The sequence below is a fragment of the Cheilinus undulatus genome, linkage group 21 (genome assembly GCF_018320785.1).
Source record: "Cheilinus undulatus linkage group 21, ASM1832078v1, whole genome shotgun sequence".
NCBI lineage: Eukaryota > Metazoa > Chordata > Actinopteri > Labriformes > Labridae > Cheilinus > Cheilinus undulatus.
Genome location: NC_054885.1, coordinates 40580412 through 40598919, shown reverse-complemented (window position 1 = coordinate 40598919; position 18508 = coordinate 40580412). Strand labels below are relative to the sequence as shown.

The 18508-nt window shown below is 43.0% G+C and overlaps 1 protein-coding gene across 1 annotated transcript; it reads right to left on the bottom strand.

The window, feature by feature from the left end:
- Positions 1–1707: 1707 nt before the first annotated feature.
- LOC121529061 (cytosolic phospholipase A2 gamma-like) lies at positions 1708–16419 on the bottom strand. Its single transcript, XM_041816730.1, has 13 exons — positions 16151–16419; positions 13627–13737; positions 10605–10747; positions 9188–9374; positions 8991–9096; positions 8607–8747; positions 8463–8528; positions 8219–8365; positions 6619–6762; positions 6465–6548; positions 5565–5719; positions 2258–2432; positions 1708–2160 (listed from the first exon to the last, which is right to left on the bottom strand). The coding sequence occupies exons 1-13, from the start codon at positions 16277–16279 to the stop codon at positions 1991–1993; spliced, it is 1758 nt and encodes a 585-aa protein (XP_041672664.1). The 5' UTR covers positions 16280–16419; the 3' UTR covers positions 1708–1990.
- Between the last annotated feature and the right edge of the window lie 2089 nt (positions 16420–18508).

Below are 18508 nucleotides of genomic sequence, written 5' to 3'. Positions count from 1 at the left end.
CAACAAGGGGGGCACTTTAGCACACGCTTTGGCTCCAAAGAGGGTTCTTTAGCACATGCTGTGGCTCCAAAGAGGGCACTTTAGCACGTGTTTTAGCTCCAAGGTGGGCACTTTAGCACGCTTTTTTCAACAATTGGGCCACGAGGGGGGGGCACCTGCCCCCGCCCCTCCCCCCGCACACCACTGGGTGCGGCGTCAGCAGTGATGCGATCTCTGCATCGGTCTGTCGCTGTGAAGAAAGAGCTGAGTCAAAGGCGAAGCTCTCGATTTACCAGTCGATCTATGTTCCTACCCTCACCTGTGGTCACAAGCTGTTGGTAGTGACTGAAAGAATGAGATCACGGATACAGGCGGCTGAAATGAGTTTCCTCCACAGGGTGTCTGGGCTCTCTCTTAGAGATATGGTGAGAAGATCAGCCATCCAAGAGGGACTCGGAGTAGAGCCGCTGCTCCTCCGCGTCAAGAAGAGCCAGATGAGGTGGCCCGGGCATCTGGTCCAGATGCCTCCTGGACGCCTTGCTTGATTTTATACACCTGTGGCTATGGAAGTGACTGGAACACCTGATTTCAATTATTTGGATGGGTGAGTGAATACTTTTGGCTAGCTATAAATATATATATTTATACAAACATAAATTCAAGGTAAAATATATCTTTACATATATGAAACTGTATTATATATAAAATAATTTTATTTTAAATCATGGAGTACATCTTATCATTCAACTGAGAAAATACAAGAAAGCAGATTCTGCTTTTATGTTTCATCCATCCATATTCTATACCGCTTATCCAGTTTGGGGTCACGGTGGACTGGAGCCTATCCCAGCTGTCATTGGGTGGGAGGCGCGGTACACCCTGGACTGGTCACCAGTCAGTCACAGGGCTGACACATAGAGACAGACAACCAGGCACACTCACACTCACACCTATGGCCAATTTAGAGTCACCAATAAACCTAACGAGCATGTTTCTGGTGGTGGGAGGAAGCCAGAGTACTCAGAAAGAACACATGCGTGCACGGGGAGAACATGCAAACTCTGCACAGAAAGGCCCTGACCCTGACCGGGGACCCACCAAATGTGGGTCCCCATGGAGGTCTGCAGAATCATGGTCCACTGTAAAGCTGGGAAATGTTGGTTAAAATTGGCAAAAAAAAAAAAAAAGGCCAAAAGAAGAGGGGAAAAGGAGGGATATGTGCGGGAAAAAGTGGCAAAGATGAATGGAAAAGACAAAAATGGTTAGAAAATGTGCAGAAGTTGGTTAAAAGTGGTAAAAAATGAGGTTAAAAAAGGCAAAGGGTGCAAAAAGAATTAAAATGGGCAGGAAAAAGTGAAGGCAATATGGCTCACAACGGGCTAAAAGTGGTTGAAAAGTGGACAAAAATGTTAAACCTTATCAAACCCAGACACAGTTTTCAGCTCCAACATGAGGGAACTGTCAGAGAGGACGCCATCACCAGCTCTACTGATCTAACACGCATATTATCATCATCTATCAGCTCCAGCTGGGGCGGGACAGGCACTGAGGTTTTCAGGCCTCTGAGTCAGATTTCAGACTTCAGGAGCAGTCCGGACAATCTGACTGGGATTTTAGATTTTCTGAGATCAACAGGAACACTCCATGGCACACAGACAAGATCAGCTAAGAATCTAGAAGTACAGCTTTGTCCACAGGGGGGCGCCAAAATGAACACAAAGCCAGACAGGAGCTTTAACTGATCTTTATTTGACTGAATGTCCTCATGCATCACGTTCACTCAGCAGCCATGATTAAATGACATGATCATGCATTATTATTATCAGGAGTGTTTGTCCCTCTGAGAGCGTCCATTCATGTTTTCATTCATGGTTACTACATCCTGACTTATAAGCAGGAGAAAAACGCTGACCAAACCAAACACTGGGAGACTCTTCACAGCTGAGAGAAGGAAAGAAGACTTCTGTTAACCATGTCTTCATCCTCTCTGAGAAACCTCTCATCCTCATCTCTACCTCTCTCTTCTGCGGAGAACGGCCTTGTTGATCTCCCTCAGCAGAGTTTCTTTGTTGTTCCTCATGTTCTCCTTCGCTATCTCCAACAGAGACTCGATCTTCTCCGGGCTGAATCCACGCTGGAAGGTGGAGAACTCCTCCATCTGTGCCTTCACCTCTGCAGCATCTGGACCAGAACAGGAGAAAATGATGGTCATGAAGATAAGTAGGAATATGACAGCAGTCTTTTGGCTGTGCTGGAGTTTTTTTGTGTTGTTTCAGACCTTTGCAGTTGTCTCTGTTGAAGAGCGGCAGGAAAACGATGGTGGGCTCCTTCTCCTTCCCTTCAAACACGTAGCAGCCCTTTGGAAAGTCTCTGTCCTCCTCAATGGTTTTATTATCGATCTCTGGGAAAGGCTGGTTCACCTCGGCTGCATAATCTCTGGCTAGAGTCAGAGTCTGTGGGGAGCAGAGCGGGAATGTTATTTCAGATCACATGGCCTCTGCACACGGATCGTATGGATGCTAGCTCTTAGCCCATGCTAAGCTAATGATACGGACAAGCTAGGGTTAGCTCCAGCCTTTCTATCAAACAGAGCTGAGGCGGGCTAACTGGCGTCTTTTTGGCTGAAGTCTGAAGGCAGCTTCTGCCACAGTTACACAGTGCTGAAAGCAGTTCTACCTGTTCAGAGCTGCTGTAGAGGTAACTAGAAATGAGACTGTTGCTCTGACTGAGGAAGTTTTGGTCCTTTTATTTGAATTTTTCATGCAGCTCTGATAACGTCACCAGACTACGACATGAACTGTCCCCCTGTCACAGCAGAAGCATGCAGCATAAAGGCCTTGACACATGCAGGGTGACGCGAATAAATGGCACAAAAATGCGAAAAAGTCAGAGGCTAACTTGGTCGCGTCTCTCTGTGCACATCAGGAGGGATGCGATTCTCCCTCCTCCAATCTGTACGCAGTTTTACACACAGTCAGGAGGTCAGTGGCGTTTAGTTTCACTGTTGCATTCACAGTGCCAGCCAAGCTTACTAAGAGGAGGGACGCACTTTACATTCATTCTTCATTCATTTTATTAATAACAGTAATAACTCTCCACAGCGCACCGATTGGCTCACGTTTGCGCCGCAGACTCGTCAGAGGAGACATCTCCGTGAGCTGATTGATGCAGAGCAGTTATGAGTCTGAGGTAGGAGGATGTGTTGTTAGATATTTCACTGGACTAAAGGTTAGCTTAGAGCAGTGGTTCTCAACCTTGGGGTCGGGACCCCCTCGGGGGTCGCAAGACATTAAGAGGGGGTCTCCGGATTCCCTAGAAAAAACACTAAGAATATTTTTTGAAATCCACTGTTGCCTCTTTACACCAATTTTGCCAAATTTTAACAAGTTTTCATCATTTTTTTTCCCCACAAATTTTAACACAAATTTGCCATTTTAAACTCTTTTCACCACTTTTTTCTGCCTGTTTTTGCCACTTCTAAACCAATTCTTGCCACATAAGCCTAATTTTGCATCTGTCAACCCATTATTGCCACTATTAACCCCATTTTACAACATTTTATGCTCAACATTTCCCATTTTAACCACATTTCACGATCTGATAAGCCCTTTTTTTGCCAGTTTGACCAATTTCTGCCAATATCTTCCTATTTTTCTCTCTCAGTCAGCATTATTTTGCCAGTTTATATTGATTTTTCTTCCCATTTTGCCAAATTTCCACCGATTTTAGCCAATTTAAAGCCTCTTCAGCCACTTTTTAATTCCTCTTTATTACTATTTATGCCCAGTTTTGCCACTGTAACCTATTTTTGCCTTTTTTCAGGTTTTTTTTTGCCATTCTCACATCATTTTTGCCACTTCGAACCCTTTCCTGCTACTTTTAAGATCCAACTTCACCACCTTCTCCACCATTTTTGCCATTATTAACCAATTTTTTTCCATTTTTAACCCATTTTAATTCTTTTTTGTCAACAAAATAGATTTGCATTTTTAGAATGGCTATATACTACACAAATGATTTAAAAACGAGACTTGTTTCAGTGGTTATATTTTCAGGTTAGATATAAAATAAGGATATCACAGCTTAACTTTATAATAGACCATGGTTTTGTTGACCTCCGTGGTCCCCCAGTTTGGCTGGGCCCCAAAAAACTGAAGGTTGACAATTAAAGCCTATAGTTTACAAGTGTAGGAAACAAACTGATTAAAGTGACATGCAATGGCTAACTTCTGGGGTCAAAGTTTCCCTTTTAAAGGTTTTCAGGGGGAATGATATTTCAAACTAACACATAAATCAGCATGAGGATGCAGATGCAGTGGGTCCTCTCTGGAACAGGTTTGGAAGGTCTGGTAGCGTGAGTCGAAGGCATTGTGGAGGCAGACAACGGGTCACAACCCATTCTTGACTGTGCATGCAGCAGAAATGGTTTCATGCTTACAGTCAGTCTGTGAAATGACCTTCAGAAGGCAATAGGGGTGCTAGTGTCCACTCAGACTGTTAGGAGACGACTTCATGAAGCTGGCTTGGGAGACAGAAGGCCAGCTGTGAGGGTGCCTTTTCTCAGAGCACACAAATTGGTGCGTCTGCAGTGGGCCATAGAGCACGGCAGATGGACACTAAAGGAGTGGGGCACAGTGCTCTTCACAGATGAGTCCAGGTTCTGACAGGGGTAGGAGGGTCTGGCGTTGCCCTGGGGAGAGAAATTTGCCACAAAATGTGGTACAGAATGACAGTTTTGGTGGATCGTCAGTCATGGTCTGGGGTGGCATCTCCACGGGTGGAAGGACAGCGCTTGTCATCGTCAAAAATGGCGGCCTGACAGGCCAAAGGTATAGGGATGAGATCTAGAGACCAGTTGTGCGACCACATGCTGCTGCAATCTGGCCAGATTTTGTGCATATGGATGACAACGCCCGCCCACATTGAGCTAGGCTGGTGACGGAATTCTTGGAGGAAGACGGCATCTGAAGGATGGAGTGGCCAGCCCGGTCAACCGGCTTGAACCCCACTGAACACATTCTGGAGCGCCGACAGTCAAGATTGCAAGAACCCCAGGTCCCTCCAACAACTGGTGTGGAGTTGAAAACAGCATTTCTGGAGCAATGGCAAGCCATCCCTAACAGATTATCCAAAACCACTTCATGGCCATTATGACCATTGTCTTGGCTCCCTGAGGCGCTCTAAAGGCCCTACACTGCTGCACTGCAGCCAATAGAGGCATTTCCAGTCCATTGGGACTTCAGGTAAGTTACTGTTGGAGTATTTATTCTGGTCTATACCGCAGTATTTGAGTACTGTACTGAACAACCAACAATGTTTGGCTGCACTCTTGTCTTCGTGAATGTGTGATGAGCCACTTCACACCTTGCGATCATGTCTGGGCACTATCAAAAGTGATGAGGCACGAAATTCCATTGATTTAAACCTTGATTAATAGTAGATTTACATGTTATACATGAATTTTGAGCAATATCCCTTTTTTTTTTAGAACAGCTTTGATGAAATGTTGTGATCCACTTCAAATGTTGACTACTGCATATATGATAACAGATCAAATCTGAGACTACACTGGAGCCGAGCCGTACCTCAAACATTTTCCCGGCGCTGTACTCCGGAGCGATGAGGAGGTCGATGTCTCTCCTGTCTCCCAGGAATGACGGGTAGGGCACGTTAACCAGGAAACCGCCATCCACCAAGTGGAAACTTTCGTTACGATGGAGGCAATGTGGAACGCTGGAGTCTGCCCGGCAACAGGAGGAAAATGTTTTTTTATTCAGCCACTCTTAGGGTAAAGTCTGCTTCATTGCTTCATTATTTGGCCAAAAACAACAAAACTCAAACATTCCTCAGTGAAGTGACAGTTTAACTACACTTTTATTTTTCTGTTATTAAGGCCAACCTCTGTTGTTGAGGACCCTGGTGTATCTGTATGTGTCATTTTTCTGTCAGAAGAACGTAAATTAAACAATATTCTCAGGGTTTTTAGGGCATCTGAAGACCCCCCTCTCAGTGCCTCATGACCCCCATGGGGGTCCCGACCCCAGCGTTGAGAACCACTGCTCTAAGCTGCAGGATAGATGTGGAAGTAGGAAGAGGGTCGTTGTTCCTGTCTCTAAAATCATAAAAACATCCGTAGGAGCAGGATGGACTCTGCATGGAGAAAAGCTGACTGTGGAGCTGCCGTTGTTGTCTTGTCTTTCTTCTTTATGCTGGACTTTCAAACTAACTTCATGCATACTCCACCTCCTGGATCAGACTACACATGTCTGTTAAAGCAGCTCTAACCATTTCCTCTGATAAAACCCAGACAGTAGGGCCTAACCATGCTTGTTCTTGGACCTTTGCTAAAATAAAGCTCTGAGCGTTATCATGAATTTAGTTAATGTGGACATTTTATTCTGACAAACTCAGAGCAGACAAAGCTTTGTGATTTTTTTAGATGAAATAGACTAAGTCAGAGTGGATGACCTGGTCTGCAGTCTTACTTTGGTATTGGTAGAGGAAGTTGTTGGTGGTTCCCCACTCCCACTTCACAACCAGAGGAAGGACCTTCTGGATGAGAAACATGACTGGAGACACAAAAACACGTTTATATCTCATCTAAGTAAAAGTTTGTTAGTTTATCCTTCTGAAACTGACCGTGAACTTTAAACCGTCCTTCCTGCAGACCCTGGCCCCACGTCTCCATCTTGCTGAGCAGCGACTCACTCATCTGCTGGAAAAAAGTCGGATCCTCCGAACTCCTGGTAGCGCTCCGAGCGGCCTCTTCACGGTGAGACTTATCTGGGAGACAGGGAGGGACGCGGTGGAGTTTCAGATCAGGTATTTACTGCTCATGATACAGCAAAAAGACAAATCTATGTAGAGATCAGACAGGGCTCTAGGAGCCAGGAACTGCTTCTGGTAGGAGATCACTGAGACTCTAGGTCAGCGATACTCAACACATGGCTCTTTTATGTCTTCATTTGAAAAACCTTTAAAGGGAAACTATGACCTCAGAAATTATCCATTACAAGTCACATTAGTCAGTTTGAATCCCCACATTAATACAGCTGGCTTTAATTTTCAACCTCTATTTTTTGTCTGTATATTTCCAATGCTCTTATTTGCAACTTTTTGCCTTTTTTGCCCATTTAAGCTGCGTTTTGCTATTTGATGCCACTGTTTTCAGAATTCTTGCCAATCTTTGCTGCTTTTTGATCATTTGCCCCACATTTTTGCTTATTTAAGTCACTTTTACACTCTTTTTGCCACTTTTCACCACTTAGATTTTGGCTCTTGCAAAGGCATTTTTCAACAATTTGGCTTTTTGGTGGAGCAGCTTGTAAGTTTGTCATTTTTAAGTTTACAAAGTAGCAGTTAGCTCCCCATTTGTCACCTTTAACCCTCAGGTCAGGCATCACTAGGGACATTTTTGTCCATTTGGACAACCCCCCCACACACACACACACACACATTAGTTCCTGGAAAATAAGTAATGATTTTTTTTATTTTTTTTTTAAATATGACCATCCTGTATTTCAAGTGGCATTTAAAGGGTTAAAATCCTGAAAATTATTCGTTATTTGATTGTTTTGATCAGAACTGAAGTAGATCAAAAGATAAGGCCCTAAAAAAGCAGAAAAAAATATTAATGTTTACTATTTTCATTGCCATTTTTGGAAGTGGACGTTTTTGTCCTTAATGACTTGAAAGCTAGTAAATCTTAAATCAGATGCTACACAAAAACTAAAAATGCATTAGAGTCAATATTTTGGCTAATCATGGACATGTCCAAGCTGGATTTAGAAATAATGTCCCAGCCATCCAACATTTGGTTTAAGGAAGATTTCACATTTTTCACTTTTTTTCATAAAAAACAACGTTGACTCAAAGTAATCAAACTGGCATTTAAAGGGTTAAAATCCTCAACATGATTGAATGTTTGGTAGTTTTGAGCACAGCTGAAGTTGTTTAAGAGATTTATGCAAAAAAAGCAGAAAAAATATGAATCTGTTGAATTTTTATAGCAGTTTTGGAAGTGGACATTTTTGTCCTTAATGCTTTAAAGGGTAGTAAATCAAAGTGATGCCTGAGGGTTAAACCATTCCAGCGTCTTTAGGGTAAACTAGAAGTTTCTTCTTTGTGGTCTGGTGAACTAGTGAGAAGTTGCTCATCCATTCCTGGTTAGTTTTTATTCACTGATGAACGTAAGGATGACTAAAGCAAAGAGGTCACATTTATGTTAAACCATCATCACCAGCGTCTTCCAGAAGCTTCTGCAGGTTGTTGAGTTCATCCAGCGAGTCTGGGTGTCTGACAGTGTTTCTGGTCAGACCGATGAGTCTCTGAATGGATTGGTAAAGACGATTGTACTCTGCAGCTGCAGAGTTTGTGACACCAGGCACTGAAAGAGACAAAAATACATTTGACTTCACAAACAGACCGTTTCCTGCAGCTTCTAAATAACATTTAGTATCTTTAATAGTGTCGTGGATATTTGCCATTCAGCCAGGCAGGGATGTAGTCTGCAGCTGTCTCCTCATCAGCCAAAGCAGAACCAAGAAGACCTGCAGAGAATAATGACAATGATACCACGCTATAGAGCAGAAGAAATACTCCAACAATGCCGCCCTGTGGACTCACACCTTGGAGTTTGACCATGTCCATCTCAGGCTTCTCCTCCTGCAGCTCTCCGTTTTCAAACTTGCTGCCCAGCAGAGACGTTTGGACAAAGACACCGAGCTCTGTGAAGCCGGCCTCATGAGGAGTCAGCTCGAACCATTGACCTGAACCATAGAGAGAACGTTTGACACTTAGTAAGAGACCATCAGTCACTAACAGGCCCTTATAAGATGAGTTTTTATGAGTTTATACACTCACTCTTAAATAGATATTGATACCAATCTGTATTTGGTTTTGTTGTATGACAGACAGCTGTGTTATGAACCAGCAGGCCAAATTTCAGTCATGAAAAACATCCCTAAGTTTATCAAATGAAGCTAAGGTTTTTGATTAACCCTGTTTTGCACCTTCTGTTGGTCCGTGTGAGAAGCAGTTTTTCTCCAGGGCGCAGTAGACCGGGTACGGGTTGGTGGCGTTCCTGTTGGCCTCCTCAGAAAGATGCCGCAGGTCCAACTGATGGAAGATGATATCTTTGATGAAAATCTGCACAACAATCAAAGTTTGCTGCTCTTAAAATGTGAGGTATTTATTTTCGCTCTGGGACCTGCTTCATGATTCCAGCAGAGACCATCACCCCCCAAATATCAGCGAGAGAGAAGTTCTCCTCCTCCGCTTGCTTGCTCAGCCACGCCAGAGCTTCCTCCAGCTCCACCCCAGGACCCGTCAGCTTGGACACGGCTCTGTCCATCCCCACGCTCCACTGGGGGTCGCTGTACAGAGATGCCATGGCCCTGCAGAGACAGAGAGAAGAGGGAGAGACGAAGAAGAGGTGGTGGTTAGATCTGTCCTACAGTTTTCAGAAACCTCGTTGCAGGTGTCATGGCTGCAGGCCTGTCTTCATGTCATCATTACATTAATCGCAGCAGAAACAAGGGCTGGATAACTCCAGCTTTAACCAACCCGTGTGCACATATCTGCTCCAACAGCCACAAAATCACAAGCATCCCTTTTTTCTTTAGACCAGGGATGTCAGATAGGATCACAGCAGGGCTGGATTCTGGATTTGGGTCTAACCGGAGGGCCTAAGCAGTAAAAATTTACCTTAAACTGTGAACCTCATCTTCACCGGTAAAGAATTATTAGGGAAAACATAACATTGATGATAAATGATTTAGGAGTTGAAAATGTCAAGATATGAGAAAAAAATTCAAAATCAAGAGTTTTAAAATTCAAAATTTAAGATAAAATTCTAAATAATGAGTTCTCAATGTCAAAATATGAGATAAAATTAAAAATATTGAGTTATAAAGGTCCAAAGATGAACTAAAAATTTAGGATTTTAAATAGAAAAGGTTAATATTGCCATTAAAATTCAAAGTTAGGAGTTTAAAATGTCAAAATGTAAGATATATTCAATTTCATGAGTTTAAAACGTCAAAATATGACTAAAAAATTAAAATTATGAATCTGAATGGTCAAAATATGAGATAAAAATTCAAAACCAAAACTTTAAGCCATAATTGTGAGATGAAAATTAGAAAATATGAAATGAAAACACAAATTTCCTTTTCCAGATTCCTGACTTTTTATCAGATTATTTTAACTCTTCACTGTTTCTAATTCTCATGACTTAACAAGGATATTTTCACTCATCAAGGTTAAGTTTACATTTTTATACTGGAGGAAACCTGCAGACCTCATACTGGTGGGCCAGTTAGAATAAAAATATTATCTGGTGGGCCCAGCTTAACTGATCCACAGGCCGGATTTGGCCCCCGGGCCTTGAGTTTGACACCCCTGCTTTAGACATTTGCATGTCTTTGTTTTCTCACCCTCACACATCAGCTCCATCATAAAAGAACCCTGTGAAATCAACTCCTTGATTTAATTTACGATTGCACAATTTTTATTGCCCAATCTTTCCAAAGAGTTTCTGCAGAAAATGACCGACCCAGCCCTGCAGATGTGTTCATCTGCAGCTGGTATTCACACATGCTGATGTTCATAGAGTTTACTGTTACCACGTCGCCCCTGAAACTCCTCCCAGGTAGAGCACAGAGTTCAGCAGGCCGTCCTTTTCCATCTGATAGAGCGCACCCACCAGACTGACCGCAGCTCTCTGCCCTCCTCCTGACCCCATCAGAGCGATGTGAGGGACCGAGTCCTGGAGGGAGGAAGCATAAAGAGACAAATGAAACGATGCAGAGTGTTTTTAATCATCCTGCCATTTCTTCATTAACCAGTCAAACTGTAGAGAAGTCAGTGTGAACATCTGAGCTGTTGCAACAGTTTTTGCTCTTCATCTGCAGCTTTTACTAATTTCAGTTACCAAGCAGGCCACAGCCAAGCTGTTTCGGCTGTCACATGGACATGTTAGGCGTTTTGTCAGGGCTGAAGCCCTTTTAAGGGTCCTCTGCCCCCAACAACAATATCAGTAATGACAATAATTTTGATTTTTTTTAACCCTCTGGGATCGATAAACATCACATTCTCAGGGATTTCCAGAAAGTTGGGATCAATTCTTCCATGTGAATGTTAATAAGTCAGTTATTATTTTAACATGAATCATTTATTATAAATGATTCATTAACTCTTTAAATGCCAAAGTCACAAAATTGCGACAAGCAACATAGCAGAATTAAATTAAACAGGCCCTAGCTGCAAATATGGTGCATAATGTTGTTACCACTTTACACCAGGAGATGGCGGACATGAGTAACTTCAATCCCAGCAGTGTTTGTGGGTGTGTTTCTACTCAAAGTTTTGGAGAGAGTTTTGAAAGACCCACCCCCGCGCAAGGAGACGAGGAAGTGGTAGTAGTGGTTGTAGTCGGAGCGTAACAGAGAGAAAGAGAGCGAATTGTTGCGAGAATACTCACAATGCTGGGAGGAATAGAGGAATATTCACCCTCTGACATGACTGGTGAAACCATGGGTGAGACTGACGGTGTGTCTGTGAGCACCAACAGGGAGTCCGTGCACCATGATAGTCCACAAGCAGCACGTACTGAAGCTGATGTTTTGCCTCACCGTGGCCAGGGTGGGAGTGATCGGCGAATGCCGAGGAGGGGACATGGTGGGGGTATGGGGGTGGTCAAACCCACTGTGAATAGTGACGGAGGTAGGGAATGAAAAACACCACGAGGGAAGGGGCAGACATGGTAGAAGTTGTGGGAGAAAACGCACAGCCAATGGCAGTGAAGGCCACCTGGTGATGTCAGAATATGCAAATTAGATGAGTGAATTTACTTCCATCACAACCCTTGGGTCATACTGAAGATTTTTCTCATGTACAGTATGCCTTTATCTCTAACCACGTTCAAGCTACAGCCTTTTGAAATCCTGGTATCAAAATTGAATATTTTCTTGAAAAAACACTGGCGCCCAAAGGGTTAAAATCCATGTAATCTCATCATTTAAACTTTTTATTCTGAGAATGTGCACAGTCCTGGTCTACTGTATTGAATGACGTAGCAGACTTGTCTCTGGCCCACGGCGGTGACGCTAACGTCCAGCCAGCCAGCCAGCCAATCTCCTGTTGTATACCATGTCTGTTCTCAGTGATACGTGAATTTGGATCATGAATCGATTCATTAAAATAAATGTAATGTTATCGCTGTGCTTGTTTACCCAAAAACTTGCAAATTTTTCATCTACTTGTAATTCCTTACTTGGTGGACTTGCCTCTATTAACATGGCGGCGACACACAGAGAAAACAATGAAGAAGACGTTCAGTTCAAGTGACTTTCAGTATTAGAAGACGAGATATGGCAGCGATTTTCTGACTTCCAGTGTGAAGTGGAGGTCCTCGGCTGCATCCAGGTACTCTTGACTTTCTAAGGGTTATGGAAACGCACAGAGAGAGAGTCTGTGCTGCAGCCTTCTGTATTTTTATTCTAATGTTTATCAGTAAAACTCAATAATCAGCTGAAAAACAACTTTAGGCTCACAGAGATGCTGGACATTATGATTCTATTTGTTGAGCCATGTTCTCAGTCAAATATAGGTCTAAGATAGTTTGCTATCTGCAGTCAGTCCAGAAAGTTCACACTGGTATCAGATCAGTACTCTCCTTGGTAACAATGTCTGGAAGGAAAAAACGGTATCAGAACTTCTCTAAATTAATATTCAGAGTCCTTCTTTAACTTTTATGTTAAAAATCTCTCTTTATGGTGATGCAGAGATTTTTTTAGGTGATATATAAATAACAAAGAGAAGGAGAGAGAGCGTGTGGATGGAAAACAGCAGTGCACCAGGCTGTCTGTTCACATTATACCACCAGAAACAGGAACATTCAGCTCCTCCTGTCTGTAAGTTTGGTGTTAATCCAGAGATAACATGAGACTGGACTCAGCAGAGTCAGTCACCGTGGATGAGATCAACGAGGGAAAGATGGGCTAAATATTTGAGAAGCTGCCTGAGTCGAGTCTGCCCCCCCAGAAACACGGCAGTTTTGCAAACCTGTGCACTAAAGCGGTCTGATATGACCGGTCATGACTTAGCCGCATAATTATAATGTCTTTATATTATACTGTGATTAAATAGCATTCAAATATGAATCAAAGCTACCTCCGCATTGTTGGACAGGGTGGGGTCCCCAGACCCTTAAGGCCCGCTCACAGCACCACTTTGCCGAATAATCTCTGTAAACAGCTGGAAACATGACAGAGATACAGCAACAGAACAGCAGCTTCCTGTAGCAGCAGTTCATGTTACATCCAACATTCCCACACCACGCCCTGTCAGCCATGGGGGCGCCGTTGTGGTGCCGCTGTGACACCATGGAAACAGCTAACTGTTGGAAATACCACCAGTAATGTCGGTGTTCAACTAAAACTCTGAATCATGCAGACATTTGGTCCAAAACTTCATGAAGTCCCCTCAGTGACCCGTCTTTGACTGTGTGGTAGATTTTAAAGTCAGACCTACACGATGTGAATATTTACCAGAGCATTAAAAGAATGTTTAATGAAAGACACTCAGACATGAATAATGGAGCCAAGGACACAGAGATCTCTGTCCCACAGTCTCCTCCTCTCTTACTTCAGTACAGTTGATTCCCAGACTGCTCAGAGACTCCAGGACGATCCGTTTCCTCTGGCTGATGTACTCCTGTTCACCGGGACTCAGACTCCGAGACGGACGGACGGATTTCTGAAACAAACAGAGACGTTTGACCAACATCTCAGGGTAAATAGAGACACCAGGAAAAGAGCAAACCTCACACAGCTGAAATCAACCGCTGAGATCAAGAACTAGGAGGAAGATTCTCTCTTTGGCTGTTTGACCACAGAAATACACAGAGGGTCATTTATTCCTGTTGGCAGCTTATTTACAATCAAAATTCATTTATAATCAATGACTGTGATTTCAGACATCTACCTCAGATTTAATCCACATCTGTTTCCGACCAATCCAGTTCCAGATCTAGTGCTGCAGTTAGAACCGGTTCTATCCAGGAACCATCAGAGGACCAGTTTGCTTTTCTATAAATCCATGTCTTTACATCGTTAATTACATCAGTGTGCATCTCCATTTTCCCAGAAACACTAGCTCCAAATTCAGCAGAGCTGCTGGCTCAGATGCTCGTGTCTATCAGGGTGGAAACTGGAGCGTCTGATTCTATCCTGAGGCTCACTGGAGCACACTGGAACTCTTCCCTGGCTTCCTCCATGTACATCTTCAGCAGATAAACAGCTTCAAAACGCCCCGGACATGGTAGACAGATCATGCAGGCCAGTCTAGGCCCCGCCCTCTTTTATTGTGAAGCCATGTTGTTGTAACTCGTGCAGGACGTGCCATGGCATCGTCTCTCTGATAAAGATGTTGTGTACTTGTAAACCAGTCTGCTCCTCTCAGCATTAATGATGCTTTCACAGATGTGTAAGTGACCCATGTGATGGCACTAATACACCTCTACACCATCACCGGTGCGGGCTTTTGAACTCTGCATTGACAATAATTGGGACGGTCCTTTTCCTCTTTAACCCAGAGGGGTCAAAGGTCATCAGTGCTCACTAGGGCTGACAGCTTCCGTTCCATTGGTAAAGATTACTCTGGTCGGCGAGTTGCGCTGCGATAACAGAGATCATGTGAACAAAGGCAGATGCACGCTGATCGTCTCTCAGTTAATTATTTTTTACGTACGACATGAGAAGCCTAAAAAAATGCATTAATGCTTCAAAAGGCTTGTTAAGTTCATTTTAGGATCATTTAGACCAATGACTCTCAACCTTGGGGTCTGGACCCCTTTGGGGGACGCGACACACTAAGAGGGGGTCTCCTGATTCCCTAAAAAAACAAAGAATATTTTTAAAATTCCACTGTTTAACTTTACACCTATTTTTCCAAATTTTAACCAGTTTTCATCATTTTTTCCCACAAATTTTTGCCATTTAAGACTTACATTTGCCATTTTAAACCCTTTCCACCACTTTTTCTGCCTGTTTTTGCCACTTCTAAATCAATTCTTGCCACGTAAGCCAAATGTTGCCTCTGTTGACCCATTACTGTCCCTATTAACCCAATTTTACCACTTTTGATGCCCAATTTTTCCCATTTAACCACATTTCACTATCTGACTTACCCATTTTTTGCCAGTTTAACCAATTTCTGCCAATATCTGCCTGTTTTTTCTTTCATAGTTAGCACTGTTTTGCCAGTTTATATCAATTTTTCTTCCAATTTCACCAGATTTCCACTAATTTTTGCCAATTTAGATCCTTTTCAGACACTTTTTAATTCCCATTATTAACATGGCGGTGACACACGGAGAAAACAACGAAGAAGACGTTCAGTTCAAGTGACTTCTGGTATTCGAAGACGAGATATGGCGGCGATTTTCTGACTTCCAGTGTGAAGTAGAAGTCCTCGGCAGCATCCAGGTACTCTAGACTTTTTAGAAACAGGAAGGTCAGCACTCAAAATGTCCTTTTGAAATATTTATTTAGGCTAACAGGCAACAACGGACGCGTTTGACTCATAGGTCTTCTTCAGCGTCGTAGACAAAGAGCAGAAGGGCACCTTAAATACAGGAAGTTACTTCATTTTGAGTGCTGACCTTCCTGTTTTTAGTTCATCTTTTGGTCATGCACCTACCTTATAAATTAGTGTTGGGAGGGTGCTCCTTTTTAGCTTTCATTTTTTACTTTTGACTTTTTAACCCTCTCAACTTGCCCTGGTGTCAGGTTGTCAAAATTCTTGGGACGTCTGATACCACATGTTCCAAATTGGTGCGACCTCCGTTATTTCTGATGACTGATAGAATAAAAAAAGACTGAAAATAGAAGAAAAATGCAAATCTTCAGCCATTTTAACCCAAAAAGAGAATGTTTTGTATCTTTAGGACAGTACACCTGCAGATTTTGACAATAAAAACAAAAAAACTGCTCAACACTGGATGTCTAAGACTTCTATTTTTTGCTGTTGTGGTGTTAAATCAGCTCTGAGACAACCCTAGTTTGCAGTAGCAGCATTTGATGAAGGCATGGTTCTCTCTCCTGGTTAAAAACATGAGACATGAGTAAATTATACACAGAACTCTAATGACATATGTTGTTTCTCTCACCTCAGCTGCAGCTGTCGTCTGCTCCATGTTCTCTGGTATTACCACAGCCCCACAGACCACAATCCAGACCCAGATCACTGACACAGTCAAACTAGTGCATCCAGTCTGCATGTGAGGGCGTGGCTTCATCCTTCTGCCAAGGTGTGTAAAGGCTAAAAACACCTGGTAGTGGCTGTTCAGATTTCTCTGTAGTCTCAGTTCCTGATCAGTTTCTTCACACTCGTGGAGACGGTTGGAGGGCAGACTCAGACAAGTACGTACACGATCAGGCAAAGACCGAAAACAAACACTTCTAAGAAATCTCAAGTCACACACGCTTTGATTGGAACCACATGTTGGCTTTGGAGGAGATTTCTACACATGAGCCAGAAAACAATCACAGCTTTGTGGTGGACTTCACTCTGATCAATCACAGCTTCAGTCTTTATGATTAGAGATCAATCAGTGATCAATCACAGCTTCAGTCTTTATGATTAGAGATCAATCAGTGATCAATCACAGCTTCAGTCTTTATGATCAGAGATCAATCAGTGATCAATGACAGCTTCAGTCTTTATGATCAGAGATCAATCAGTGATCAATGACAGCTTCAGTCTTTATGATCAGAGATCAATCAGTGATCAATCACAGCTTCAGTCTTTATGATCAGAGATCAATCAGTGATCAATGACAGCTTCAGTCTTTATGATCAGAGATCAATCAGTGATCAATCACAGCTCCAGTCTTTATGATCAGAGATCAATCAGTGATCAATGACAGCTTCAGTCTTCACGATCAGAGATCAATCAGTGAAAAAAACAGCTGTTAGAGTTTGTGAGCATTACAAACAGCTGCTGAGGAATAAAACAAAAATCCCAATCTCTAAAGAAAGAAACCACAGAGAAGCTAAAACATGAATGAATATTATCAGATATTTATTAAACACCATGTTCTAAATTATTATGCAAATGATTTTTTCTCTGATTTTCCTAAATAGTCGCTGAAAACAACAGTCAGTATAATTTTCTAATCGTCAGCCATTAGAGCATAATTCAGATTTTATTGAACAATCCTCCCAATGATAAAAACCTCAAAATGCACTGCTCCACGTTATTCTGCACAACAGTTTCAGAACATTTTATTGGCTGTAGAGAACTGAAAATGCTCATTAGTTGAATCTGCAGCATTAGGAGGTCATATTTACTGAAATCAAAGCTATTTCAATCAAAAACATCTGAACAGGCCAAGTTCCATGTTAACATAGGAGCCCTTCTCTGATATCACCTTCACTATTCTTCATCCATTGAACTTGTGAGTTTTTGGAGAGTTTCTGCTTGAATTTCTTTGCAGGATGTCAGAATATCCTCCCAGAGCTGCTGTTTTGATGTGAACTGCCTCCCACCCTCATAGATCTTTAGCTTGAGGATGCTCCAAAGGTTCTCAGTAGGGTTAAAGGTCAGGGGAGGATGGGGGCCACACCATGAGTTTCTCTCCTTTATGCCCATAGCAGCCAATGACACAGAGGGATTCTTTGCAGCATGAGATGGAGCATTGTCATGCATGAAGATCATTTTGCTACAGAAGGCACGGTTCTTCTTTTTGTACCATGGAAGAAAGTGGTCAGTCAGAAACTCTATATACTTTGCCGAGGTCATTTTCACACCTTCAGGGACCCTAAAGGGGGCCTACCAGCTCTGTCTTCATGATTCCAGCCCTAAACATGACTCCGCCCCCTCCTTGCTGATGTCACAGCCTTGTTTTAACATGGTGGCCATCCACCAACCATCCACTACTCCTCCATCTGGACCAACCAGGGTTGCACGGCACTCATCAGTCAACAAGACTGTTTGAAAATGAGTCTTCATGTATTTCTGGGCCCACTGCAACCGTTTCTGCTTGTGAGCATTGGTTAGGGGGGGCTGAATAGTAGGTTTATACACGACTGCAAGCCTCTGGAGGATCCTACACCTTGAGGTTGCAAAAGCAAAGCAAAGCAACCCCAGCTGATGGCTTCCATGCTGTAGAAGAGGATCAGTGCATTGATATCACCTCAGATTCAGTGATGTAGGGCAGTCTGCAGGTCTGCATCTAGTGGAAAATGAGGATCCAGTGCTGGGCAGGAGAGCCCTGGAAACCCTCCTCCCTTTTGCAACATCCCAACTCTGTGAGATCGTTTTTTCTGCCGTCTCCTCAATCAAGACGAGTCCAGATCACTGGACACTGAAAATGAACTGAGAGTCTTCCAGCAGAGACCAGAGAGAACCTCTGAGAACTAAGATCTGTGACACCAAACAAGCCCACTGTAGTCGGGAATGACTGGAGGTAGAAATCCTACAGATGTTCACTCAGGTTTTATCTTCAGTGGGTGTCAGATTTTTA

Coding starts and splice junctions, on each gene's coding strand:
- LOC121529061 (XM_041816730.1), bottom strand. CDS start 16,279: ATGAAGCCACGCCCTCACATGCAGACTGGATGCACTAGTTTGACTGTG. Junction 10,748..13,626: donor TGGGAATCAACTGTACTGAA/GTAAGAGAGGAG, acceptor TCCTCCCTCCAG/GACTCGGTCCCTCACATCGC. Junction 2,161..2,257: donor CAACAGAGACAACTGCAAAG/GTCTGAAACAAC, acceptor GTTCTGGTCCAG/ATGCTGCAGAGGTGAAGGCA.